Source organism: Equus asinus, chromosome 5 (assembly GCF_041296235.1).
Source record: "Equus asinus isolate D_3611 breed Donkey chromosome 5, EquAss-T2T_v2, whole genome shotgun sequence".
Classification (NCBI taxonomy): domain Eukaryota; kingdom Metazoa; phylum Chordata; class Mammalia; order Perissodactyla; family Equidae; genus Equus; species Equus asinus.
Window position 1 is genome coordinate 100,352,203 of NC_091794.1, and position 27,039 is coordinate 100,379,241.

The window sequence follows — 27,039 nt, forward strand, 5'->3', positions numbered from 1 at the left end:
ACTTGCACCCACTGAAAACCAACGGCGGTGGAGCCGGCCCTGGGCTCGTGATGGCCACTCCCCCTCCCCCTGTCCCCGGCTGGGCTCCAAAATGACCTGCTGGCTTCGCACACTGAGCACGTTTATCTCCAAGCCTCAGATCCAACTGCAGCCTGGTCCAGCCCCTCACGAATTCATCCCCTGACTTCAACAAGAGGCAGAGCGGGCATGTTTGGGGGGCAGCCTGTTCCCACCGTCGGGGAGAGAAGGCAAGGGCACAGCTTGCCAGGAACGGATGCAACATTGGTCTGGACCGCGTGAAATATGTCTCTATGGATCAAGAACTGTCCCAGGCTGGGGGGTGACCTGGGGGACCTGCCCTGGTCCCTGAGCGTCTGGGGCCTGGAGTCCATTGCTGTGTACAGACGGACCCCAGGGGGCAGGCTGAGGGCTGGGGAGAAGGGACGGGGCTGCTCCCCTGGGATCTGTCTGCTCAGCCGCTGCTCCTCCCCCTTGGCCGCCAGCGGAATCACCTGGCGAGTCTTAGATGCCAGGGCCCCATCCCTGAGAGATTCTGATTAGCTGGTTTGAGGGTCTGGGTATAAGGATTTTTTAAAGCTCGTTCCCCCGTGAGTCTAATGTGCAGCCAAGTTTGAGAACCACCGCTCTCAAATCGTCACTATTATCGCTACACACACCTAAATAGGACTACACATCTACGTGGGTGAAGATGTGGGCACACACAGACGGGCGTGCGCACAGCATTATAAGACACGCCCACACGAGCACACAAAGAATGATGCACAGGAAACACCGCATGCTGCACGCCCTCACGCGCCATACACACTCTTCACACGTGCACACCCACACATTCACACACACCGCAGCCTCACAACCCCCTAATCGCCAGCTCGCTAAAGCACTCCTCCGTGCCTGCATCCATCCCCCTCCGGTCCCCAGTGGACACCCAGACGCACATCACACAAACACACGCCCGCCCGGCCCGTGGCCCGGCCCAGCTCCATGCTGGGATTAGAGCAAGCGAGAAATCACCCACCCAGGCAGCCGACCACCCTGCTCCCCCTCTCTCCCGCTCCATTCCCGGCTAAGAGGATCGGCCCGCCCCTCCCCCTGCCCCCTGCGGACAGCGGTAATGGGCTGCGGGTGCTGACTTTGAGCTTCCAAACAAGATTTCCTGCAGGTCTCCTGTCCCCGCCCCAACTTCGCCTTCCGTCCCTCTGCTCACGGCCCTCCCGCTTCGCGCCTCCACCACCCGCGTCCCACAGCAGCTCCCGCCGGGCCCGCAGGAGAGCTGGTGCCCAGGCGTGGCCAGCGAGCTCGCCTCCCTTCCCCAACGCCAGCCCCAACCCCTCACGCCCTGTCCCCTCATTTGTTCCAGGAAGCCTTCCATCCAGGCTCTTCTGAGGGCCGCTGCCGTCCTCTGGCGCAGCACAGCCGCTCACAGTTCCCCAGCATTTCCCTTAAGCCCCATCACTCCTCTCTGAAGCGTTGTTACCCCGATTTTCAGACAAGGAAACTGAGGCTTAGGGGCCCACCCAGAATCACCTGGGGGCTGAGTGGCATCAGGGGGGCGGGAACCCTTGACCCTTGACCTCTAGTCCAATCCTCTTGGCCTGCACCTGGCTGTGGTCTCCACTCACCATAGATGGCTCCGGGTCGTTCTTAACTCGTGTGTGTGTGTGTGTGTGTGAGTGAGTTGCACGTGTGAGATGAGTGTGTGTGTGTATGCACTTGCACAGGAGTGTTGTGTGCCTGTGAATTTTGTATGTGTGAGTCTGCGTGTGCATGTGTGAGTATTGTGTGCGTGCATGCATGTGCACACGGGAGCATCATGTGTGCAGGTATGAGTTTTGTATGTGTGCTTGTGAGTTCTTGTGTGCAGATGTGTGAGGACCATGTGTGAGTACTGCGTATGTGTGTGCCCGTGTGAGTAGTGCACATGTGTATGGGCACACGTCCTGTCTGCCCCTCTCGTTGATCTCACCAAGGGTACACACTGGGGCTTGGGGAACTCCGAGGCTCAGAGGGCACCCAGGAAACACTGGTCCTTGACTGCCCCCCTGACCAGGAGGGGCTGCCGGGTCCTCAGACTCCATCGGGTTCTCGCTGCCTCCCACGTGGGACTTCAACAGACCAGACCCGGAAGGACTCAAGAGACGGGCTCTGTCAGCCGGAGAGGCGAGCAGGGAGGACGGCTCCTGCAGAGAAGGGGTACAGCCGGGACTGCGGCAGGAACCTCCTAGCGGGTGGAGGGAGGGACCTGAAGGGCTGTGAAGTCTTGGGTTTGGGCCTCACCCAGAGAAAACTTCCCAGCCCACTGTGGCCCCGCCTTCCGCCCTGGCCCAGACTGACCCTGACCCCGGACTTGGCCAGGAGCGGCTGGGGACAGACTTGGCGTCCTACGCCTAGTGCCTAGCATATAGCAGGTGTCCAACAGACACTCGTGGAGCGTGTGAACTCATGAACGAATGAATGAGTGAATTCATCTGTTTATCCCCAGCACAGGGCCTGGCATAATTTAGTTGAATGAAAAGAATAAACTCAGGGTCTGTGGCATACCCGCACCTGCCCCTCAACTCAACGGATTTCACAGAGCGGCCGCCCACCCCAGGGGTCCTTGGAGGCTGAGCTACAGACTGTCTGGAAGTGGGGGCTGGACAGAGCGACTTCCCACTCCTTGGTCGAGAAGTTAAAGACACACACACACCAATTTCCAATGTTTGGTCTACAAGATGTCAACCTCCAAATATCTGGAAACATCCAGAAATATCTGGAAACATCTAGAAATATCTGGGAACACGGGAGGGGGATGGCTTTGGCCTCCCCCTCCCTGGGTGGATCCTGGGTTGGCCCGAGTCTGAAGGTGTCCGTGCCAGGATGGGGCCAAGGGCCCCTGGCTCCTGGCGGGGCGCTGAGGCTAACGGGGTGCGGTGGGATTCAGAGACCATCTCTGATAGCGCGATAATGGCGGACGGGGGATTAGAGCGACTCTGCTCCGAGCGGCAGTGGGGCTGGAGAAGGAAGGGGCCGATCGCCGGGAAAGATATGACTATTTAAAGATAATGATTGCATAAATTTAATTAGCACACTTTCACGCGGCAAATGGCCGTTTTGTAATTAATGTATCTGGCCTTACTAAGCATGAAGGATCCCACCTCCTTCCCCCCCCCCCCCCGCTCCCCCTCCCCCGCAGCCCTAATGAAAGACAGAGAGCAAGTGACAGAAACCGTTTGTCAGCGGCTCCAGGTGTCAGGGGCCTAATTGGCTGAGCTGGGGGAGGAGGGGAGGCGGGAGGGCTGAGACGGGAGGGAGGGGGCCTCCTTGACTCGGGCCCCAGCCCAGGTTGGCAGAGGAGGAGGAGGACAGGGGGGCCTGAGCTCCTGGCCCCGTGGTGTGGGGGGGACCCCTCAGTAATTGCCGGAGACGAGGACGCAGATTAGCGGTGGCAGGGAGGCCTCGTTACTACCTGTGCAGACAAGCTGGCACCCATCACAATGCGTTAGGGACTCCCGCCCGTGACAGCTCAGGGCCCGCTTGCCCTCTCCAAGGAGCAGAGTCCCTTAGGCGGAATGAATGAATGAGCCTCAGTTTCTCCTTCCATAAAACGGTCCTCAGTTATCAAGGGGCTCCAAAGGAAAAACGATGACAGCCTTCCATTACGAAGCCCCCTGTTATTATTATCAAGCCAAGCACCTACCACGCCCAGGCAGCCCCACCGCCCCTCCTGCCCCAGTGGTCGGCAGGACGCGTATTTCAATCTTCCTGAGATCAGGATGCATTTTAGCATCTGCAGCACCTGGCTGTGGCTGTGACAGCAGCCAGCAAGCATCCTTGTCAGGTACCAGTGATGACAGAGCTGCGTGCAAAGCTTTTGTTGATGCCTTCTGATAAGATCCAGAAAGGGCCAGCATCCAAGCATCTCAGATTCAGTGAAATGTAGGTATTGGCCGTTCCATGTGACAGATCAGGAAACTGAGGCTCTGGGAAGCTAAATAATTCACCCAAGTCTATACCATTGGTAAGCGGCGGGCTGGGATTTGACTCAGAAGGTGTAACTCCAAAGTGGATTCTCTTTCTAGCATCTACCTAAGGGACCCACTGCAGGGCCGGCTCAGCAGGGTACCATCCACTGCAGGCTGGCTAGGATGCTCGACTGGCTCCGCAGGAAAGCCTCTTTGTTAGGTGGCTACAGCTGTCAATTGCAATAATGTCCTTGAAAGTTAGAGCTGCCTGGTTTTCTTGTGGGGTGACCAGATAACCCTCTGAAGAGGGTTCCAGCTGCCATGTCTGACCTTTGTACAGTGGCTACCCAGGGGGCTGTGTGCACTCCCGCCTCCCTGACCATGAGCCTCTACCGCTTCACCAGCTGCCCTCTGCCAGCCTCAGCCACTGGCCCCGGCCGCAGCCAGCCCAGCCCCTGCCCAGTTTTCTCTGAGGAAGGCAGGGCAGCGGGGCCTTGAGCCAGCCTAGGCAGGGCGGAGCAGGGCGCAGCCAGCCCTCTCCCAGACCAAATGCAATTTCGAAGCTTAATGAGTTTGCAGAGGGACCGGGTGAGCTCGCTGACGCCACTCCTTGCCGGCTGGGTGGTTCCCGGCCAGGCCACCGAGTGCGCAGCGGCCCGAGCAGGGAGAGCCCTGAGCTCCATCGAGAGTGGCGGGGGCACTGAGCGAGTGAAAAATGTCAGAGCAAATTGCTCTTGACAGCGTTAATATCTGCACCTCATAGCAATAATTACATGTAAATAAATAGCAAAATCACACTCAGCTGGAGGCAGCTTGGGGAGGACAGACGCTGCTAAGGACCAGCTGGGGACCCGGAATGCTCTGCTCTCTCCTTTTCTTTCCTCTTTGAGTCTCTGCTCCCTCTCACCCCTCAGCTAGATTCTTGCTGCAGCACAGAGCAGAGATCTCCAGATCCTGGCCACTCATATTAAAAATGGAAGGGAAAAAGAAAACACTGCGTCCCGCCACGTTCTCATCCAGCTGTGGGGGAACAGCTGGACCAAGCATCCTCTCCGCCTTTCTCTCCTCCCTCCCTAAGCATATCAGTCCATCTCTGGGTCTCTGCAGAGAGATGCCTCTGAAATCCACCTCGCTGCCCTGACCTCCCTCCTAGGCACCCTCTTGGCTGCCTCCTGGCCTTGACCTCCACACATCTACCCCTGACCCCAATCCCCCTCCCGCACTCCGTGTTTCTGTCTGTGACTCCATCACCCTTTTGGTCGCCCTGACTCCAGACAGCACCGTCATTTCACCTCCCCGCTCGGTCCCAACATCCATGTTGCTGTGCAATGTCACGTGCCAGGCAAAGCCACAGGATAACATGGCCCAACTTCCCGGAGTGTCAACTTGACCCGATGCTAATTGATTATATTATTATGATGAACAAATATAGCTCCACAGGGGCAAAGAATGCAAACTGTGCACGCATTGTAAAGATAATACACAAAAGTCTGAGTTATACCCCACCCTCAGGGCCCCAGGGGGAAACACCCTCGACTATTATCAGGGGGACTTTGGGAAGAAGTTTGAGACGCCCCGTCTGTGCAACCAGAGTGGCCTCTCCCTGCCGTGTTTGGGGGGCGACTGCTTTGGTTTGGTGCTTTTGTCTGCAAGTGCTAGGACCATGTCTTGTCTATGTCTGGACTCGTGGTACTTATCAAAAGGCCTTTGGAGGTGTTTGAAGAAGGAAGAAAGGAAACAAAAAGGAAGTGAAAGCCTTGGAGGGAAGGAAAGGAAGGGAGGGAGGGAAAAGCATGGGAAGGCGGGAGATGGGGGAGGAAGCGGCCGCCCAGGTGACAGTCTCCAAATGAGGCAGGCATAGCAGCTGGATTCAATGCAGGGTTCCACTCTCCCCTACCCTGGGGGACCCGGGGCCGTCAGCCTCCCTCCCCCTCTCTGCCTGCGCCGCCTAGAGAGTCAGGGCTCCCTGCCCCCGAGAAGAGCGCAGAGGCCCTCCAGCCACCTCGCCGCCCTGCCTGCCTCGCCTGCGCAGGGCACAGAACGCAGGCTCCATTCTTCGCGAAACAAATATCTTCTCCGGAGCAGCCCCCACGTCCCATACCGTCTTGTTTAGCTCACCGACTAATCCACTTATCGAGGATAAAGTGCCTGTGAATCCCCATTTGATAAAGGCAGCCACAAAATTAGCAAAAATGTGCCCACGGCTCCGACGTAGCAAACAAACAAGAGGCTGGGGACAGCCGCAGAGAGATGTTATCTCTGTGTCCCCCGGGCTGGGAGAGACGCGGGAGGAGACAGGCGCTTTCTAGAAGGCATGGGAAGGCGAGGCCGAGGGTTATTCCAGAAGGGGGTTGGGCGAGGTGGGGAAAGGACCCAGAATGGAGACCCCAGCCCATCTTATACTGCATCTACCCCAACGCCAGCCTGGGTCTCAGCTCCCATTACAACCCAACTCCATGACCCTGTGCAGACCATGGTTCTAAACATAACCATCCGTAATCCCAGCTAACGTTTCTCTGATGCTGATTCTGTGCCAAGTAGGGCTCCAAGCATTTCATTGTTAACCTGTTTACTCCTCACTCAGCCCTGTAAAATAGGTAGTACTGTCATCCACATTTTACAGATAAGGAAACGGAGGCACAGAGAGGTCACGTCACTTGCTCAAGATCACACAGCTAGTAACCACTCCTCCCAATTGGAGAGTTATTGCCTAAATTTTAGATAAGAGCACTCCAATTCGCACTTCACTGCATCTCCAGCCACAGCCCCCAGCTCTGACAGCAGTCCCCCAAACCACCTGGCTATACCCCCAACCATACATGATCCCCTTCCCTGCCACTCTGCAAGGGGCCTTCGAGTTGCTGAAGCTCCTGTGTCCCCTATGTAATGTGATGACCTCAAGTTCCCTCTCTGAGTCACTGAGCATCACTGACCACTGAAGTTACTCTCCTGTGCCCCAGGCCACCATCAGTGACTCTGTTATGGGTGGGGGCCTCCTCGCAGCCCCCCAGAGGCCTTTCTGCTTTGCCCCAAGGGGCTCCGGGCACTCCAGGCTGACAGCCTCCTGACCACAGCAGCAGGATTATTAACATCATCACACAGACGGGAAAACACAGCCTTGAAGGAAAGCTGGGTCACATCAGCTCCTCTCAGGGGATTCTGAGGCGGGGCTCTTCTCTCTCCTGGTGGCCAGGGAAGGTGCAGGGAGAGAGAGGACCAGGCAGGATTCTGGGAGGCTTGGTCCCTGTGCAGCCCACACACCTACCAGCTCTGGCTTGGGGAGGAGGGGCTGGTCCCAGGCCTGGGGGTTGGGGACATTAATCACAGGGGAGCACCTGTCAGGGTGGCATCTGGAACTAAAGGAAAACACTTGGCAGAAGGGCAGGACTTCTCACCCTGGGCTCTGGGGGCTCTGGACCAACCGCCGCCGCACGGGGAGGCCGGGGCTGGGAGCAGGCACTTGGGGTTCAGGCCCAGGCAGCCCCCTTGGCTGTGGATCCGGGGACCGTGGGTGGGAGCAGGGAGCGCGGAGAAATGCTGGGCTCTGGCAGGTTACCATGTCCAGGGATAAAGGGCCCCTTCTGCTGCGGCTGTTCCCTTGATGCAGGAACCCAAGGCCACACAGCTAGGAGGTGGAGGGTCTGGAGTTCAAACTCAGGTCTGTCTGACTGCAGAGCCGTGTCTGGGTCTCCCCCAAGCCCTCTCCGCACCCGCCCCTCCCGCTTCGGTGTCCTCCTTCCTGTCTCGGCTCCCTGCGCCCCTCCCATTTCTGTAAGTTCATCTCCCTCCACCTGTGTCTCTGCTCCACCACTTGTCGCTCCCGTCATCCACGGCGTCTCCCTGTTTCTCTCCTTTTCTTCTCGTCCCTGTCTCTGTCTGCTCCCTTCTCTCCATGTTGCTCTCTCTCGTCTTTCTCTCTATCTCTCTCTCTGCCTTCCTCTCTCTCTCGTCTCTCTCTCTCTCTCTCTCCCTTCCTCTCTCTCTCTCTCTCTGTGCTGCTCTCCCAGCCTCTCTTTACGTCTCCCTGCCTGCCTGCCTCTCCCTCTGCCTCCACTGCTCCTCCAGCCCTCCCTTTCCCTGGCTGTTCTGCGTGTCTGTCTGTCTGTCCACTTCCACGCCCCTCTGCCCACCACCCCTGCATACCTCCAGCAGGAAGCCCCTCCCGAAGCAGCCCTGGAGTTGAATGGGCCAGGGTCACGCACCACGCAGGGGGCCAGGCTCGCACCCGGGTCCGGCTGGTTGTCAGCACAGTGCAGGACTGCAGGGCTGGAGGAGCCCTCAGCCCCCTCCCTGCTCCCCTGCTCCTTGCTCTGGGCCCCTGAGGGATGTCAGCTCCCCTCGCAGGCTCTTCCTCAGGGGGGTCCACTCTGAGTCACTGCCGGGAGCTTGGGGCGCATCTGAGAGCTGGGGAGTTGGGGAGGGCATGACAAGGTCATTTCAGCAGTGCTTCTCAAGTTTTCCCGTGCATGCAAATCCCCTGGGAACTTGTTAAAGTGCAGACCAGACCCAGTGAGGTAGCGAGGGCCTGTTCTGGCAGCCCAGCACGAAGGAGGGAATTTCATCTCTGGTATCAGACAGACCTGGGTTTTGGATTCCGACACTGCCCCTTGCTGCCAACCTTGAGCTTCGCCTCTCAGTCTGCAAAATGGGCATGATGACTCCAGGCCCTCAGGGCTCAGTGAAGATCAAACAGCTAATGGGGCAAAAGCACCTTGTTGACCCCCAGGTTCTGAACAAACTAGGGGTGGTGTTGGCCTTATTATGGACAGTAATGATGCTGGAAGAGCAATCCCACTCCAGGGTGGGACCCCAGTTGGGACAGCTGCTTCCCTCCAGATACCCAGGGAGGGAGGATGGAGTTGGCTGGGGTCGGAGCAGGCTCCAGGGCCTCAGGGAAGGATGCTCAGGGGGCCTGGAGTTGGGAGGGCATTCTCTGTGGTGGGGAAGGGAAGGCAGCCCTGGGGGAGACTCAGGGACTTCTGCCCCCGGGCACTATGTCTCAATTTCAGCCGGGATGTGTCCTCTTTGTGTGAGACACCAGCCAGCGCCCTTACGGGACCTTAATCCTCCGACGCCGCCAGAGCTCAGACCACGGGTCTGGTGAGAAGGTTGCACGCTGAGCCATCATGCTCTCTGCTGGCCCCCAACAGACCAGCGGGATGGAGGGACCGGAGCCAGGCAGAGGCGGCTCTCCCTCCCACCCTCCACCCGGCTCTCCTCATCTGGTGCTCAATGCTCGAGAAGATTTCCCAGGGCTTTGTGTCAAAGTGGGGATTGCCCACGCCACTCGGAGCAGAGGCAGAGAGGACCGTAAGTGCTGTCCAGCGACCTCTGAGACGATCCGGCCCTTGCCACACTGTGCCCCCAGAAAAGGCCTGATAATCCCCGAGTCTTTCTGGGCCGTGAAAAGTGTGCGGGACCAGCGGGGGCGCCTCTGTTTGTAAAAGGAGGCGGCGGGTTCTGCCAACTATTTCCAGGGCGCCTTCTGGCTCAGAGACGGCTGGAGAGGCGGTCTCAGTTCAGCGCAAACAGACCCTCCTCTGAGTCACTTCCTAAAGAAAGGGGGGGTCAAGGTGCTGAGGCGATGCTGACAAGGTGAAGGCTCCCTGATCTGGGCTGCCTCGGCTGGCGTCGTCTTTAAAACAGGGATCCCCCCAGGCCCGGGACAGGCCTGTGCATCAGCCGGTCAGGCGGGAGCCTGGGAATTTAGACTTTTAGCAGGCATCCCAGATCACTCTGATGCACAGGTTTGGGAACCACTGACCCTATTTAATCCCCTACCCTGCGAAGAACCCAGCCTCCAAGAGTCCAGAGGAAACCGGAGTCTGCCCATACCCCCAGGGACGGGGTGCTCACTGCGTCACACGGCCGCCCTCCACGGCAGCCAGCTCCCATGGGAACGCCCTTCCTCCTCCTGAATTCCGCCTCCCCATGACCTCTGCCCCTGCCATCTCTGGGAACAAGCTGGCTCCCTCGGCCCCCGACGGACAGCCCCGTGGAGGTTCTGGGTGGAGCAAGGGTCCTCTTTTGTCCTCACTTTACGTAATTGGACCTCTTGCCACTTCCTGAACCTCCGGAGCTGGACCCCAGCTTCCCAAGGAAGGGGCTGGAAAGCGGGGCTGGACCTCCAGGTGGTTTGTCCAGCCCAGCCAAGCCGGCAATCCCTTCTTTCTGGAGACTTCTGGCTCCTGCTTTGCTCGCTTGCCTCCAGCCAAACTAACTGGAAGGTCCTTGAAGGCAGGGGCCACGGGGCGGGGCACAGAAGGGATGTTCACAGGGGCCAATGCCTGCCCACAGCTGTTTATGGGACCCCTGCTGTGTGCCAGGCTTTGTGCTGAGAACATGGGCCCAGGATAGCCTGGTCCGTGCTGCGCGCGGAGACAGCAGCATCCAGAAAGTTAGCATTCAGAGGCAAAACTGCTCCCCTGGGAGGGAGGGCAGCCACCCAGACTGGAGGGTCAGAGGAAGCTTGTCGGAGGAAGTGATCTCTGAGCTGAGGCCAGGGAGATGAATAGGGTTTGGCTAGTGAAGAGCAGGGAGGTGAGAATGTTCTGGCAAGTGCATTGCATAAGGGCACCAAATGAATGCACAGGGAATATGGATGGAAGCCCTCACTGGAGGCGCCACCAAGGATGTGGGCATCTGTCTGCTTCTCTCACTCACCCAGCCCGCCCTGCCCTGGCCCATGCGCTCCAGGAAGGGACAGCCCAGGCAGGACCCGCGACGACGCGGTGGCTCGCGTTTGGGGGGCGGCCGGGCAGCCGCTGCTCCCCGATCCCAAGCCCGGGCAGCGGGAATTAAGCAGGCCGGCAAGCCCGAGTGCCTCCTTATCTCGGGGAGACAGTTGTTGGGAATCACTTTGACTGAGTGGTTTTGTCTCCCCGCATTTTCCACTGTCAGGCGGCCTCGGGCCATGGATCAAAGGCGCGCGGCGGCAGCGCGGCGCGGGGAGGGGCGGCGGCGCGCGCGATCCCCGATCCGCCCCCCCCCTGGCCGCCTCCGCCCCCGCCCCCGCCCCCACCCACCCCGGCCCAGAACCTGCGCCCCGGAACCTGCGCCCAGCCCCCGCCAGTCTGCGAGCTGGACAGTCCGAGAGGTGGGAGGGAGTGGGAAAGCAGACCTGGGGCGGGGGCTGAGCTGGAGATGGAGAGAGAAGAGGTGTTTGGGCAGGAATCGAGAAATGAGAGAAGGAGTGGAGAAGAATGAGAGAGATCAGGGGAAAGGGAACGGGCTGGATTTGAGAGGAGGAGGGAGGAGGGTCTGAAAGAAGACGGGTCTGCAGCCGGGGCAGGGAAAAGGGGGCCTAAGGGAGAGAAGCGCCCGGAGAACCCAGAACCGCAAGCAGTCGGGGAGAGAGAAACAGGAAACAGAGGGAGAGAAGAAATCAGCGGTTAATTTCCCATCAGCTGGGCCCAGAGAAAGTTCTGGGCTGAAGGACAGGACACAACACGGAGGGGAGGCTGGCCGGAGAAGGACAGTGGGACTGCAGGCCGGGATGGGGTAGAGGCTGTCCTCCCTTCAAAGAAAGCACTGGCCCTTGTCACTCAGAAGGAAACAGAGGCGCAGAGCGGGGTAACTGGCCGAGGTTGCACAGGCATTGGGGCGGCGCTCAGGCCTGACCCTCTGAAGGTCGCCAGCCGTGCCTGGGGACACTGGCCCGGATCTCAGATGCTCCCAGAAACTCCAGCGGAAGAGCCTCTTCTGCCTGTTTCCTCCCCATCAGCCACCACCTGGCAGCAGAGCTCTCTGGGGGCAGCTCAGAACCCCTGTCCCCACCCCAAAGGTGTTGGAGAAGTGTTCACAGCTGGGAAGAGGGCCCCGGGAGAGACGGGGCTGATGGGGAGGCTCGGGGGCAGGGGGAGGGCTGCGGCTGAGGTTGGGCAGGAGCCTGGACAGGGAGGCGGCAGAAGCAGGGGAACTCGAAGGTGCTGGGGGAAAATTAATTCCGCAACAGGAGGTCTGGGGCCTGGCCCTGCACCGACGCGCTTGGCAGCCTTGGGACCCCCATCTGCAAATGCCCCCCTGCACTGTGCCAGATGCCCACACGCTCTGTCACATCAACGCACTTGCTGCTCAGACCAGTTCCATGAGATGAGAATTGTTCTTAGCCTCGCTTTACAGAGGGGGAGACTGAGGCAGAAAAGCACCTGTTTGGAATGGCACAGGTTGGAAGTGAAAGTGGTGGAGATTGGGCCCCAGGCCCAGAGATTCCAGAGCCTGCGTCCTGAGGCCTCTTAGGGCACCGGGAACAGGGAGAGCAAAGAGTCACGTTTGGGGCCCATCAGCACGTGGCAAACAGACTGTTTTCGTGACATGTACTGGCTAAGAGCATGATCCCCGAGGCCAGGCAGGCTGGGGTCAAGTCCAGAGCCTGCCACTTGCTAACAACTTATCTTAGGCAAATCACGTAAACTGCGGGGTGGCTGTGTCCCCCTGTTTGTGAGACAGAAATAACTGGGGCCCTCCCCTTCCGAAGGAGACGTTCTGAAGAGTAAATGAGATAATCCGTGGGACCCGCTTAGCACGGCATCTGGCCTGGGGTCAATGCTCAAAAAAATCGTCATTATTATTAACTTGTCTAGTAAGACAGGTACTTTTAACATCCTGACAAAACGTCATAAATGCACAGGGAGAGTTATGGGCTAGCAGAACTAACCCACCACAAGCAGGTGAGGAAGGCTTTCCAGAAGGGGGCCGAGTCTTCAAGAATGAGTAGGAGTGGGTTTGCGATGATGACGGCAGGTGGAGAAGGGCTCCCAGGCAGAGGGAGCAGCAAGTGGAAAGGCTTGAGACAGGGGGCATGGCCTTGGGGGACCCTCAAAGGCACCCCACCTCTCCTATTTGGGACCTTGCCTGGCCTCCCAGGTCCAGTCACCTGGCCATCCCGGCGGCCTCCCTCCCGCTGGGGACCCCAGGGACAGGCCTGAGCAGCTCTGGGTCTGCCCGCTGTATTAATTGCTAATCTCCCTCATTTTCTTCCCCTCTATCTGCCGGGACTGTCTTATTCCGAGCCCCCGCGCTAATCAGAAAGGAGGACAAATCCGCTATTTGCATTCTTTCCCACCAAGCCAGGCAGCTCGGGATGGATAGCTAACCCCCCGGCCTGCTGGGAAGCCCGAGCTGGGGCCCCAGGAGAGTGGGGAGGAGGCGCAGCACGGGGAGGAGGGTCGCCCCCGCCGGCAGATTTAGGAGCTGCGGCTCACGTGCTGGTACAAAGAACCCAGAGAAATCACAGACTGAGCAGGCACGTTCCTTACTAGCAGTCGCTCCATCTCGTTCATTGCACAGATGGGGAAACCGAGGACCAGAGCAGGGAGGCCTCTGCCAAGGGCACGCAGTGGGTCAGAAGCTGAGCCAGGAGGGAACTCAGATCTCCCAACTTTCCAGCCAGTGACCAGACCTGGCTGGGGCTGAGCCGGACCTCCAGTCCCAGAAAGAAATGGTCGAAGCAGAGAAACCTAGCGGGACCTCGCTGATTCAGTTCTCCTCAGGGCAGGGAGAAGCAGAGACGGAAAAACTGCCACTGACTGAACTGAGCCCTTCCTGTGTGCCAGGCACAGTACCGGGTGTTTCACATGAACAGTCTCACTTAATTCTTGTTATCCTGCAAGGTGAATCGTATTGGCCCCATTTTACAGGTGAGGAAACTGAGGCTCAGAGAGCTCATGTAACTTGCCCGTGGTCACAGAGCAAGTATGTAGAAGACCCAGAATCCGAACCCTCGTCTGTATGATCATTCCACTGTGCCCATGACGTATCTGAATTAGCCACTGTTGCAGTATTTGCCATATCATTTACTGCTGTCTGGTCTGCACCATCCTCCTGTGCCTTCCTATTTTCCCCTGAGCAAATTCTACTTCCCCTTTGAGACTCCTCCTCCGGGAAGCCTCCTCTGACCACACGCTCCCTTCTCCAAACTCCTCTGCTCGTCCTATCCTGTCTGACCAGAAGTCCCACTCAGCTGTCAACCACTGACTCACCGCTCTCTGGGGCGGGGGAGTACTGTCTCCCCCAAGTATACTGGGTACGAGCAGAGACAGCCATCTTAGCGTCTGTTCTGAGCCTCCCTATACATCGTGTCCGTAACAGGAGCGAGATAAATGAATTTGAAGGGAATCGTATGTAATGACATTCCAGTGCAAACGAAACGGTCAGCTGCCTCCGAAAGCTCTGGGGAGCAGCCCACAGCTGCTGTAACCAGGCCTGCGGGACCCGGGGCTCACCAACAGTTGTTGGAGGCCTACTACGTGCCAGACACCGAGTTCTGTGTGTGAGCAAAGGAAGCGTCGTGCACCGAGGATTTCTGGCACGCCCGTGGTCCCCCTGAAGCCCGTGGTCCCTGACGTCAGGTGGGGCGTGGAAACATCTAGATCTCCCTGACCCCCCGTTCATGAGGCAAGCTCCTGCCCACGCCTCCTCAGGAGGTGGGGCGGATGTTTCCGTGGTGGGCAAAAAGGATCCAAGAGCATTTCCTGAGGGCTGCTGTCACCCCCCATCTCTGGTCCAGACTCAGGGAGGTGGATTAAGATGCCATCTTCCCAGAATCCCACTCGGTCTTCTAAGAAAGGAGAAAAGGCCACAGTCGTCCTCAAGGATGAAAAGACCCCAGAGTCAGACCCCCCAGTTCCTGGCAGGTTGTGCACACAGGCATGAGCGCCCTCCTCACCAGCAGTCCGGAGAGTTCCTGATCCCAGGCTCGCCTGTCTCTCCCCTGCCCCCTCAGTCCCCTCCACCCGGGAAAAAGGGATGAGGAAGGCAGAGATATAAACATGGGCCTGTTTTCACAGGCGAGGAGACTGGCCCAGGCCTCCCGTGGGCGGGAGCTGGCCTCTGATTGATGGGAGCAGGTGGTTTTGCTTGGCGAGGAGCCGCGGGGCGGGGGCCGGGGGGATAACTCAGCTTTTCCCACTGAGGTAGGTTAACCGTGGACAAAGGCAGAGCTGGACGAGAGAGCAGGATCTTGGCAGGGCCCTCGAGGATGCCCAGGGTCCCACGGCCGATTCTCTGAGCCTGGTAGCTCATCCCTGCCCAGGAGTCAAGGGGGAGGGGCACTCGGGGTCAGGGGACCTCTGATGAGCTGAGTGGACACTCCCCATTGGTACCCTGACCTGTCAGGGCTGTGACCAGGGGCTGGCAGATGGGGCTGGGGTGGGGGGAGCTCTGTGAGCTGGGCTCTCCCTGGGGACGGTGAAAGCCAGCTGGGGAGGGCAGACACTGCAAAATGGCATTTGGCTTCAGGTCCAAGAAAATCTGGCTGCAGACTCTTGGCTCTTCCCACAAGCTGACCCCTGATCCCACACTGTCACCGCTGGTCATGGTGAGAAATGGGTAGGTGGGTGGGTGGGTGACTCAGCTAGTTTTTCCCTAATCCTGGGAAAAACCAGTGTCAGAGCCAGTGTCCTTCCTACGTGAGCCAGTCATTCCTTCCCTCCCAGCTCATGCTTCCCCAGGGCCGAGGGGGACGGGGGAGATGGGCTTTGCTGTGCTTTCTGCACAGAGGGTGCTACCTGGATGTGGCCTCCTCTTCCTAAGGCTGGGCTCAGTGGCACCCCCACCACTGTCCTGGATTGGAAACCAACTCAGGCATTTCCCAACCAACCGAAGGGAGTGAAGGGGAGAAAGAAGGGAGGGAAGAGACGGGAGAGATGGGGTACGGGACGGGAGTAAGGCAGAGTTGGGAGGCCAGGGCACAGACGGGGGTGTGTGTGGAGAATGCACATGTATTAAGCACCTACTGTATACCAGGTACTTCACTCAAATTCTCCCTTAGTCCTCATAGCAGTCCCTGAGAGGTAGGGATTCTCACTCCCATTCTCAGACGAGGAAAATGAAGCCCAGAGAGGTTAAGCAAGCTGCCCCAAGCCACACAGCAACTTAGCAAGCAGCAGAACCAGAACTCCAACTCAGGACTGCTTGCTGGCAAAGGCCGCACAGTTTCCCTCGTCCCAGGCTTCCTCCATTCGTGGGGCCTGTGGGAGAGGCCTCCCGGGAAGGGGACAGCCTGGAAGAGACCCTGAGAAGGCAGGGGAAATGAAGGTGGAGCGGGAAGTGAGCAGGAGGCAGAGGAGGCGCAGGGAAGGGAGGAGAAGGAAGGGCGGGGCGGGGCCCCAGAGGAGCTACTGGCTGGGGTTAAAGCCCCATGTTCCTACAACCCGCTAAGCCAGAGAAATGAATTCTGATCCGTCCAAAACCCAACCTCGGAAAATGTGCGAGAGCAGGGTCTCCTTTCAGGGGAGCGGGAAATCCTCCACACCTCCTCCCGACGCCCCAGTAATGCCAGGATGTCCCCAATCTGCTTTGAGGAATGGAGAGATTAAGAATAATAAAAAAATTGCAATAAAATATGTGTGAAGGAGGGGGTAATTGTGGACAAACGCAGCATTCAAATTCATTTTTCAGCTCTTTCACACACCATTTCAATCTTATTTTCTGCTTGTTAATGAGATCTTGTTGCCTGGGCTAGGCAAAACCTTCCAATATCAGGACGTAATTGCACATAATTTTCTCTCCTACCAGTGATTTGCATCAGTTTTTAAAAATTCTGGGCTATTTAACACCCCACAATCCCCCTCCCGTCTTCCTGCCTACAAATCTTCCACTCCCTCCTCCTTCCTCGTCCCTGGTCCAGCAAGACTCATTTTAAATGCTTATTATAAACGCAGTGTCGCCAATAAAGGGGAAAAAAAACACCGAGAGGAAGTGAGAGGAGAAAGAGGCGACGGGAGGTTCCAGGGCCCACCACGTGGGGGGCACAGCTCAGTGCCCGGAAGCCAGTGGACGGTCTTGAGCTTGTCCCGCTGAGGGTCACGGGAAGGTGTGGTGCACGGATCAGGCAGATCTGCCTTAGAATCCCATCTCCGCCACGCCCCTGCTCTGTGGCCTTCAGCAAGTTACTTAACCTCTCTGAGCCTGTCTCCCCAAGTGTAGGGTTTACATGGGATCTGGTGCGCAGTGGGTGTGCAGCTGATGGAGTGTCTGTCCTTGTTGGATTGGCTCCCTGGGAGGCCTCAAAAGCTGCGGGGAGGGCAGCGCTGGGAATCAGCTGTTGAGAGGCATCCAGGAAAACCCCTTCATAACGAAACTGAAATAAAGCCTGGATCTTTATTCCTGGTCTCGGGAGCAGAGGGGAGCTTGGCACTTGAGGGACAGACCTTGAACCTGCCTATGCCACTAATTGCCACTCTAGCCTAGAACCTCAACGTCCCCATATGGACTGGAGGACCAGCCTGCCAAGGCAGACACAGCAGAATAGCACAGCGGGCCCTGGAGCCAGATTCTTCAATCCTAGCTCTGCCCCTCCCAGAGCCCAGCACAGAGGCTGGCCCCCTAGGGGCTTAGTAAGTACTTGCTGGATGGATGGGTGGACGGATGGAGAACTCTGGACAAGTCAGTTTCCCCGTCTGTAAAAGGAAGGTCACAAGGCAACGGCCGAGGTTCAAGGAGCAAAGGCAGGTACAGCACCTGGCCTGTCCGTGCGGCCCACAGTCAGCGTGCACACCACGTTAGCTGTCACTGTCACCACGAGCATGGGGGGAAAGGAGGAAAAAACCCAAGATTCAGCAAAGGACGAAAAGCCTTGTTTTCCTGGGATCGTGGCCTGTGGTCAACTGCCACTTACAGAATAGTTTTCACTAGTTCAGTGTCGGGGAAATTGTAAATACCTAAGTCCCTTTTCCAGGTTCCCTCATGTTAAGCTCCAGAGAGGAGCAAAGGGGACGAGGGATGTGGGGCTTTAGGATGGAGCAAAAGGAGTGGAGGTGGCAGGACGCAAGCTCCCCCTTTGCAGGACGTGGTGGCAGGAGCTCTGGGCGAGGGGCCTGGAGACCTGGGTGCCAGTCCCAGCTTGGCCGCTAACCTGACTGTGTGATTTTGGGCAATTTTCTCGCCCTCTCTGGGCCTCAGCTTCCACTTCCAATTCCGTAGAGTCTGCATCTAAAAAAGACTGGAGGAGAAGGAAGCTCCAGCTAGGGGCCGCCCCTGGGGGAAGGCGTCCATGCAGGCCCTCAAGAAGCCCCCAGCACAGGCACCAGGACCATAGCCTCCAAATGACCCGCGAAATGGCAGAACTTTGCTCCTGATCCTTTGCTTGGGAGCTCCGACTGGCTGGAGCGGCAGCTGCGAAGGACTGCCCGATGCCTGTCTCCCCCATCACATGGGGCCTCTACCAGGGAGGCCTGCACTCCCACCATCAGACCTGAGCGTCTGTGGACGAGCAGTTTTTCTCTTCCGTGACGCTATGAGCTCCCAAGGACAGGACCTGGGTCCCCCCTCTCAGACTGGGAGCGCCTCAGGGCAGGGGCTGTGTCTCCCCCATCAGACTGGCGAGTCCTAAGGGCAGGCCTGGGTGTCCCCCTTTCCATCTCTGCCCACCACCCCTAAAAGCGCGCCCTGCTCCCAATTCCCAGACACCGGCTGGCACGAGTGATCAATCTGCTGGGGTCAGATGACTCAGTCATTCCTGTCACAGAAGGTTCCTTCTGTCCTAAGCCGTCTTGAGTTGTTCTCTGAGAGCTGTTCTCTGAGTACCTGACCCTCAGCCTGGAGCAAAGGGGAGAGAGCAGGCTGGGGGTCTGTGAGTCCTGGCCCCCTCCAAGCCACCAGAGACCAGGTCTCCCGCACAGGACTGGTTTGCCCTCCACCCCTTCATAAGGCCCCGTGCACAGAGCCGGGCCATCCCGTGCTGAGTGCCTGACCCTGTGAGGCTGGGCTGTGGGCCTGGCAAGGCCTGGGCTGGGCGCAAACCCAGCCTCCTGTCACCTACCCTCCTGGGAGCCTTCCGACTCAGCTTTGCCGTCGGCCCCAACCTGAGGCCCTGGCCTCAGCATCCTCACCGTGTCGTGGGTTGAACAAGCTGTCCCCTCCCCCAAGCTGAAGGGACCAGCTTCCTGAGACGGTTTCTCCCTGCTGCCAGCCAGTCTCCAGAAAGAAGAGCAAGTGTGGGCACCTCTGGGGCAGGAGGGCAGCATGAGTGCCGGGATCTCAGGCTGCCGGAGGTGGGTGGACCCCTGGCTCTGCCCTCCCGTAGCCCGGTTTATAGGAACCCCGAGCAGTCTGCCGAGGTTCATCTGTGCTTGTCGACATCGGTATCAGACATACTGCGTGCTTTCTAATTCCCTTTCCGATGTGTCTGCCCTGGCACTGCCAGCTCTGCCAGGGTGGGCTCTGCATCCTGCGGGGTCGCTGATTCAGGCCTGGAACAGAGCCTGGCACATGCAGGCACTGCAGAACTACTGGGTCCATGAGAGCGGGGCATGAGAGGAGTGAACGGCTTTTCCGTGAGGTTCTGCTGAGCCGTCTCTCCGGGATCTCTGAGGCTCAGCAGCACCCGCTTCCCAGACTGGGTCTGGGACGAGAACCCGGGTGAACCCCGGGAGGAGGTGTTCCCCAGGCAGCAGCAAAAGCCGGCCAGGCACTCAGCAGAGCCCCAACTTCACCCCCCAACGTCGTCCCCTTGGGCTTTTGTAAGAACAAGGGCCAAGGCTATCTGGGCGACGGCGGCCCGGTCCTGCAGGCCTGGGTGAGGGGCAAGTGCCGGCCCCACAGCCCAGGAAGAAGCCCCATCCCCGAGGGGGCCTGTACTCCCCCTCTTGTCCCGGTGAGCCTCAGAGAAAGCCCTCCTGCCGGGGAGACGGGACGTGGGAAGTGGATCTGTCTTGGCGGAGACTCCCACCCCCCAGCCCTCCCAAGACCACCGGGACGTGCCGAAGATGCGCAGTCCGCCTGCTCAGACGGAGGAGAGCGTGCACCGGGAGTCGGAGCTTGGCACCGCCAGCAACTTCTGTACAAGGACCAGAAACGCCCCCGTCGCTGCCCCCTTCCTTGAGGAAGCGTTCCTAGCTTAACCCCGGCAGTTCACATGCACAGAGGCACACACGGCCCGCCCTCGCATCTGCCCCGTGAGCAGCCCCTCCCTCCATCCGGCAGCTGTTCACCTCCGGGTCCCCTCTGCCCCTGTCAGACCCTCATCTGTCTTCACACCTTCGGTGGGAACCTCTGGGTGAGTCCCCGGAGTTCGCCCAATCCATCATGCCCTCACAGCCTCCTCGCCCTGAGGGAGGGGGACGAAGCTTCCCGAGGGTCTCTCGGAGGAGGGGTGAGGGTCCAGCTAAGGCGGGGAGAAGCTGGGCCTTGACCTGGCTGCTCAGAGTGGTGGCTTAGTTTCTCCTCCTCCCCCCTCCCTCCCTGAGGTCCATTTCTGGGCCCTAACAGTGCACGGAGCAGCCTCTCTTGAATCCCATTGCTGAGTCACGCTCCAGAAGCCGGGGGGCCCCTTCTTTGCTGGTCTCTCCTCTGCCCTGTGACAACATGCTGCTTTGGGGATAAACCTCAGCCCACTTGGAGACGGGAGGGCTGGGAGGAGCAGTGGTCAGCCCTGGCCCGGCCAGTGTGTCCTGGGTCCTCCGTCTGGCTGGCCCACATCATCTCAAGGGCCCTCTTCAGCCTTTCACGTGCTGCTCCTCCGACTTGCTTTGCACCATAAGGCCATGCCTGGACCACATTCTCGGGCATGGATACCCTGGTCTGTGCAGCCTCCTCACCCAGCCAGCTCCGGGATCCTCCTGTCTCTGAGTCAGGAGTAGCCACTGGAGGATTAGTCAGAAGGTTAGCTCAGCCACTAATGAGATGGAGGTGATGGCCTTGAACCCCAAAATGGCCAGTTAGAGTCCACTGGGAAAACATCCCGGTCTGCAGGCTGCAACACCCCCACAACGTGAGCCCCCGGAGCATGTGGTGCGTCACTGTGGGGAGCTCTGTGCACAGCTGCTTATGTTTACCGGCCACTCGGCTCTGCACGGGACCCGGGCTAAGGGCTTTACTGGATCCACTCATTCAGTCCCCACTAACCCTGTACGCAGGTGCTGGCATCGCCCCCATTTGGTGGATGAGAAAATCAAGGCAGAGAAAGGGGAAAGGACCTTACCCACAAGAATGATGGAACCAAAAGGCAGTCAGACGTCAACTATACACATTAACGGGGCAAACGGGAATGAGCCCCAAGCGTGCAGGAGATGAACATTCTTGGGCATGTTTTAGACCAGGGATTGGCAATCGTTTTCGGTAAGGGCCAAATATTTTAGTATTTTAGTAAATATTTTAAGCTTTGTGGGCCACGTGGTCTCTTTTTGAAACACCTCAACTCTGCAGAAGCAGCCACAAATATGTAAGTGGATGGGCGTGGTTGTACGCGTAAAACTTGACTTACAAAAACAGGTCGCTGCATGGACGTGGCCGCGGGGATGTAGCTGACCTCCCTTGGGCCCCTTTTATCCTTCAGGTAACGAGTTTCTCTACTAATTATATTGTCCTGGCCAAGGCGGGGGGCGGGGAGGTGGGCAAGAGACTAATGTTCATTTGGCCCCGGCTTCGTCCCAGCTCTGTGCTGGCACTTTGAGCAGAGAGCACGTGGAATGCAGAGAGCACCTTCTTAGGAAGTGGCAACCGTCTCTGTTTGATGGCTCTTTTTTCTAACGGGGCATAAACTGAGGCTCAGAGATGCCAACTCACTTAACACCCTGAGCAGCAGAGCTGGGCTCAGCCCCTCCGAGCCTTCACCTGTTCTCCCGCGCTACAGCTGTTCACATCTGTCTGCGCCACTTTATTCTCTCCACAGACCTCTCGGGAGGTGGGAGGCAGGGTACAAGGATTAATTCCTTCCTCTGTGGGTATCTGAGAGCCTGCTGTAGCCGCGGAAACGAACTCATCGGCTCCTCAAATTCAGCATCACTGAGTCCCATTCTCCAAACTCACCAATCACCACCATCAGCCAGTAACCGCCCACCAGGAACCACCATCGGCCCCAGCTTTGTCTTTCTGACTTCACCTAAAGAAGGTTCCACAACTTCTAACAGCACATCAGGCGGCGGGTGACGCAACCAGCAACCTGTCACGCGTGAGTGAACAGCATTCCAAGCCCCCGTGGGAGTCGAGCTCCCCGTCTAGAACCCCAGCAACTCTCTCCACCAACAGGATGCGGTCCCTCCTTTCCCTCATCCGTCACTCCTGTGAAAGGCGGGAGATGGCGCACAGGGTGGAATCCAGGAAGGACTCCTGCTTCTAGAACCAAGCCCCACCCACAGTCAGCATCCCACAGGAAACAGTGCCCGACTTCCAGCAACGCGACGCGCTGCCTGAGAACGCCTGACTTTTACAGACTGAACCCCCATGAGGTGGGGGGTGGGCCAGTTTCACAAGCGCCGGGTGGCTGTGGGGCCAGGAGTAAGGCTATAATACAGGATTTGTTTGTTTCAGGGTCACAAGAAGTATGGAAACCTTTCTCCACATCCGCCCACGGGGTCGCCCAGATCTGCAGCTTGGAGAAGGTAATGCAGGGCGAAGGATCACAGAATACTGAGAAGTGACGGTGGAGGGAGCATCCTCGCCTCCCGCTTCAACTCACTCCAGGTTCCCAACAGCCAGCAGTTTTGTGGAAGCCAGTGAACTCCCCCCAGGGAAGAGCCAACCTGTGTCGCTCGGAGCCCCTACTGGCCAGGTGTTGTCCGGCGATGGGACCCTGGGCAGGGGGGCCAGGCCACCTACCTGAGGGGACAGGCCGTTGCTGACGGGGTTCATGTGGTTGGCGGGAGCCGCCGGGTTCATGAAGCTGTCGGAGTAGCTGGAGAAGCTGTGGCGGGCTCCATAGGCAGAGCTGCTGTCAGCGGCTGCGGCTGCTGCCGCCAGGCCCCCCTGGTGCATGGTGGACGGCGGGAGGGGCTGGGGCCGGTGCACAGTGCTGCCCCCGTCTGTGGAGAGACCCAGGAGAGGGCCTGAGCAAGGACCGGGCCTTCCAGGCGGGGAAGGAACCTCCTGTCTGGAAGAGGAGCCAGGAGCCTCATTCTCCATCTCCAGGCCTGGGAGGGACGCCACTGGGATGGGACAAGCTGGCTTCTGGACAGGGCACAAGGGACTGGCCAAGGCCTGAGTGACAGCTGACCAACATTCCAGATAAGCTCTAGGAGACTGCCCCCTGGCCCTGTTGCTCAGTGCTTGGCACACAGTAGGTGCTCAATAAATGTTATCTGGACTGAACGTCAGACCTCATTGGGAACTCTGTTAACCTACGCAGTCCAGGCCTGATCCAATGGCGCCTTGCCAGGTGCTTTCACAAATGCTGTCTAAGGCTATGAAGCAAAAGTGTGGTTCCCATTTTAGAGATGAAGAAATTGAGGCTTGGCGGGGGGGGGGGGGTCAGGGCACTTGTGCAAGGTGACAAGGCTAGTGGGGGGGAGCCAGGGTTTGAACTGCCATTTCTGTTCTCAGCTGCTGGTCCTCTCTTTCAGACCCTCCATGCAGCCTTCCAGTGGCTGGGATCGTCAGCCACGGCCACAGTCCAATTTCTCATGGAGAACCGCAAGGTGGGCCCCCTGCCCCTCTCCTCGGCCTCCAGAGCTGCAGCCTGCTGGCCCTTTAAGAGGAGGCCACGGGGCTTCATGAGGCAGATGTCCAGTAGCAGGATTCCTGATGTGTGCTGGGGGCGGACAGGAGGGGGAGGGCAGAATGGGGGGCAGGATCCAGGGAGGGTGGGGGGGGGAACCCTTCTCCCCCGACAAGGCTCGCCATCTCTTCCGCATTTTAATAAGACCCCAGGAGGCTAGTGTGACTTCCCAGTTTAAGAAGCTCTGTTCTAAGCGTGGGCATGGAGGCGACCTTGTTGATCCGCAGGGGATGCTCTGTGGCTCGTTGGCAAAGCTAAGAAGTTCAAGGGCAGGACTCATCTTTTTGCATCAATAGTCTGCCCACATGAAAGCAGACAAATGGTCATAAAAAAAATAACTCCTTGGGGCTGGCCCGGTGGTGCAGCGGTTAAGTTCGCATGTTCCGCTTCGGCAGCCCGGGGCTCACCAGTTTGGTTCCCGGGTACAGACCTACGCACTGCTCATCAAGCCATGCTGTGGCAGGCATCCCACAAATAAAGTAGAGGAAGATGGGCACAGATGTTAGCTCAGGGCCACTGTTCCTCAGCAAAAAAGAGGAGTACGGGTGGCAGATGTTAGCTCAGGGCTAATCGTCCTCAAAAAAAAAAAAAAAACCCCAAAACTGTCTTATTCCTTCTTTGTAGGGAAGGGAGAAATGGGTGAGGCAAGGAGAAGGGATGAAATGGTATCACTGAGACGCCAGGACAGGAGCTGGGTACTCACCTTGGGAGATGGTGGTGGTGGGGTAGGTGGACTCTGGCAGCTGGTAGGGGGGCAGCGTGGGCATGCCGGTGGGCGGGAAGCCCCCTGGCAGAAGGTGGTTGAACGCTGCCAGCTGGTTGGCTCCTGCCTGCTTACGCCAACGGGCACGGCGGTTACTGAACCAGACCTGAGGGATGGAGAGCAGAGAATGGAGGCCCTCAGCCTGGCTCCTGGCGGAGAGTGAGACACAGCTAGACCCGGTCCCTCGTAGTCACCCTCCCATCCAGCCGGCGTCCTCCCCCACGGGGGGACATCCTGCCTAGCTGCCACTCGGGACAGTTCACAGAGTGCTTCCAAGGGTGTGACCCATTCTGTCCTCCCCACCTCCCAGGGAGAGGGTGACCATCATCCCCCCTTTATACAGACGAGCAAACTGAGACCTGGGGAGAGTGGGGGACTTGCCCACATGACAGGGCGCTTCAAACTTTAGTGTGAACCTTCTAGAACCTGCTTGTCTGGATTGGTAACCAGTTCCCCAAGAGAGGCCGGAGAGAGAGGAGAAGAGTGTGGGAAATGGGGGCAGCTGTGCGGGGCTCTTCCTACCTCCGGGCTTTGCACACACTGTTCCCTCTAACCTGCACACTCTGCCCGCGGCTGGCTCCTTGGCCTGTAGGGCTCGGCTGAAATGCCTCCTCCGGCTCTGATTCCCTCCTGGCTGCACTGAAGGTGGTCCAAGCAGGTCCCCGCCTCCTCTCGGGAGGCCTCCAGCTTGGGAGCTTCAACAAGCCCATTATTCTCTTTACTCGTTTCCTGGTGATGCTCTTTGTCTCCCCTCAGCTCTAAGCCCCGTGGGCAGAGGCCTCACTGCTTACTCTCCCACAGGTGCCCACCCAATACTTGAATGAATGAATGAATGAACAAGTGAAGGCAGAGATGGCTCTGGTGTGTCTTTACCAGCGCTGGGGCCACAAGGCTCAGTTGGGAGCCCCTCCTGGTGGGGTGAAGACCCCAACCTCCCCTGGCATCAGATCACCGAAGACCCCCAAACCTCTAGACCAGGTCTGCTGACATGGGGCAGGGCTGTCCTAGCTGGGTGGAGGGGGCCTTTGTCTGTCTTTTCCAGGTCCTTCCCCAGGGGAGAAACTGTCCAGCTTTCCAAGCTGGAGGAACAGAGCAGCTGGCTCTGACCCGCTTAGGATCCTCCTCAGAGAAAGGAGATGAGGCAGCCCATAAAATTCAAGTTCCGGCTTCTCCTCGCCTCCCCAGGGCACTGGGGTGTCCCCAGGGGCATCCTGGGGTGGGATGGACGCCCGCCAGTCAACGGAGGCTGCTTCCGACCTGCCGAGGAATGGGGCTGCGCCTCGGGGAGCCGTGTGGGGAACAGCTTTGTTTTAATTCAGTGTCTCCCAGAGCGTGGGCCTCCTGCCGCCCCGCATGGGAGAGATACCCCAGATGGCGAGTGACACAGACATTAAGTAACCCCGGAACCACCTCTCCTCCTCCAGGCCTCTGGGCGTGTGGAGCAGGAGGTATCGGCTTGGTGCTAAAGCATCCTAGCACCTTCCAACACCTGCTAATCCCCCTGTCACACGCAGAGGACGCCTGTGCAGGTGGCATTTTCCTACAGGACTTGCATCATGTTGTGATTTATGTGTCTCTCCAGCTACCTTCCTTTCAGGAGAGTGATATACACTTTCACTTTAAAATACATTGATTTTATTTAAAAGGTAAATACAATAGGGATAATATGCAAATATGAGGAAGATGCTGAAGATGGTTGGGAACGACATGCGTGTGGGACACGCTGCTCTGCTTGGTCGCTGTTTCTTAGGTGTGAGTGATCTTTTTCCTCAAATAAAGGGTCTGAAATACAGCTGGAAGCCTGCTTCCCCCTTCCCCACCCTTCCTTTCTTTCCTTCCTTCCCTCCTTCTCATCTCAGAACTCCCCTGGGACTCTGCTCCGCGCCAAGCAAGACACGAGGGGTAAGAGATGGACGAACAGGACTGTAGCTGTCACGCTGCCCTCTGCCTGGGCACACACAGACAAGCCAGAGGGCAGCTGCTCGCCCGTGCAGTAAGCTCGGGGTGACGTGCAAGGTGCCATAAGGAGGTCCGAGGAGAGGCTTCCAACTTCACCTCTCAGAAGCCAGGAGGACTTCCCGGAGGAGAGACATGCCCTTTGCCATCAGTTCTCTTACCTCGTCTTCATTCCTTGCCCTGTTTCCCTAGGGCTGTCTCCACCCCAGCAGGCACCTTCCTCCTCGCAAAGTGTGACTTGAGGGTTAAGTCAGCCACTGCCTGGGTTCGAATCCTGCCTCTGACTCCTAGCTAAGATGGACAGACTCCGTTATCCCTCTGTGCCTCAGTTTCTTCGTAAAATGTGGCCAATAATGGCACCCACCGCCTAGGCGGTTCTGGACCTCAAATAAGTTAACACGAGCAAAGTGCATAGGACCGCATCTACGATCACGATTCCGCTGGGAACCCTCCGATGGCGGAGCTGGAGGGGCTCTTCCCCAGCACCTGGTGCAAGCCGCCCAGCTACAGATGGGGACACGGAGGCTCCGGGAGGCGCAAAGCCAGCCCCAGTGCCCACCCAGAATCCCTGATCGGGGTTGAGGTCTTTGAAAGCAGAGGCTGAGTTTTATTATTCATTTCTGAGCCTTTGCTCAGCACCTAGCCCTGGGAAGCGTCACTTTACTGAGCTGGGTATTCCGTCTGGCCCTTCTCTCAACGCAGCGCAGAGGAAGGGAACACGACAGACAGTCCCAGCACAGTCGCTTAGTAACCGTCTTTAGGAAGTTACTTCCCGTAGCTAAATCTCATGTTTCTCACCTACAAAATGGAGAGAGTAATCATACCGACCTCCTAGGATTATGGGGAGGATGATAAAGATAACGGATGTTGAGTGTTGAGCATCCTGCCTGGCACAGAAGGGCATCACAAATGTGATCTCGCGTTAT

The 27,039-nt window shown here is 58.2% G+C and overlaps 1 protein-coding gene across 8 annotated transcripts in view; it reads right to left on the minus strand.

Moving 5' to 3' along the window:
- Nucleotides 1–27,039, minus strand: part of PAX7 (paired box 7) — a 100,622-nt gene that overhangs the window by 17,434 nt on the left and 56,149 nt on the right. For all 8 annotated transcript variants that reach the window (XM_070510905.1, XM_070510904.1, XM_070510907.1 and 5 more), the window contains 2 exons: nucleotides 24,098–24,263; nucleotides 22,500–22,702 (listed from right to left, as the gene is read on the minus strand). In XM_070510905.1, coding sequence (XP_070367006.1) covers nucleotides 22,500–22,702; nucleotides 24,098–24,263 — 369 coding nt within the window. The remainder of the gene's footprint in view (nucleotides 1–22,499; nucleotides 22,703–24,097; nucleotides 24,264–27,039) is intronic.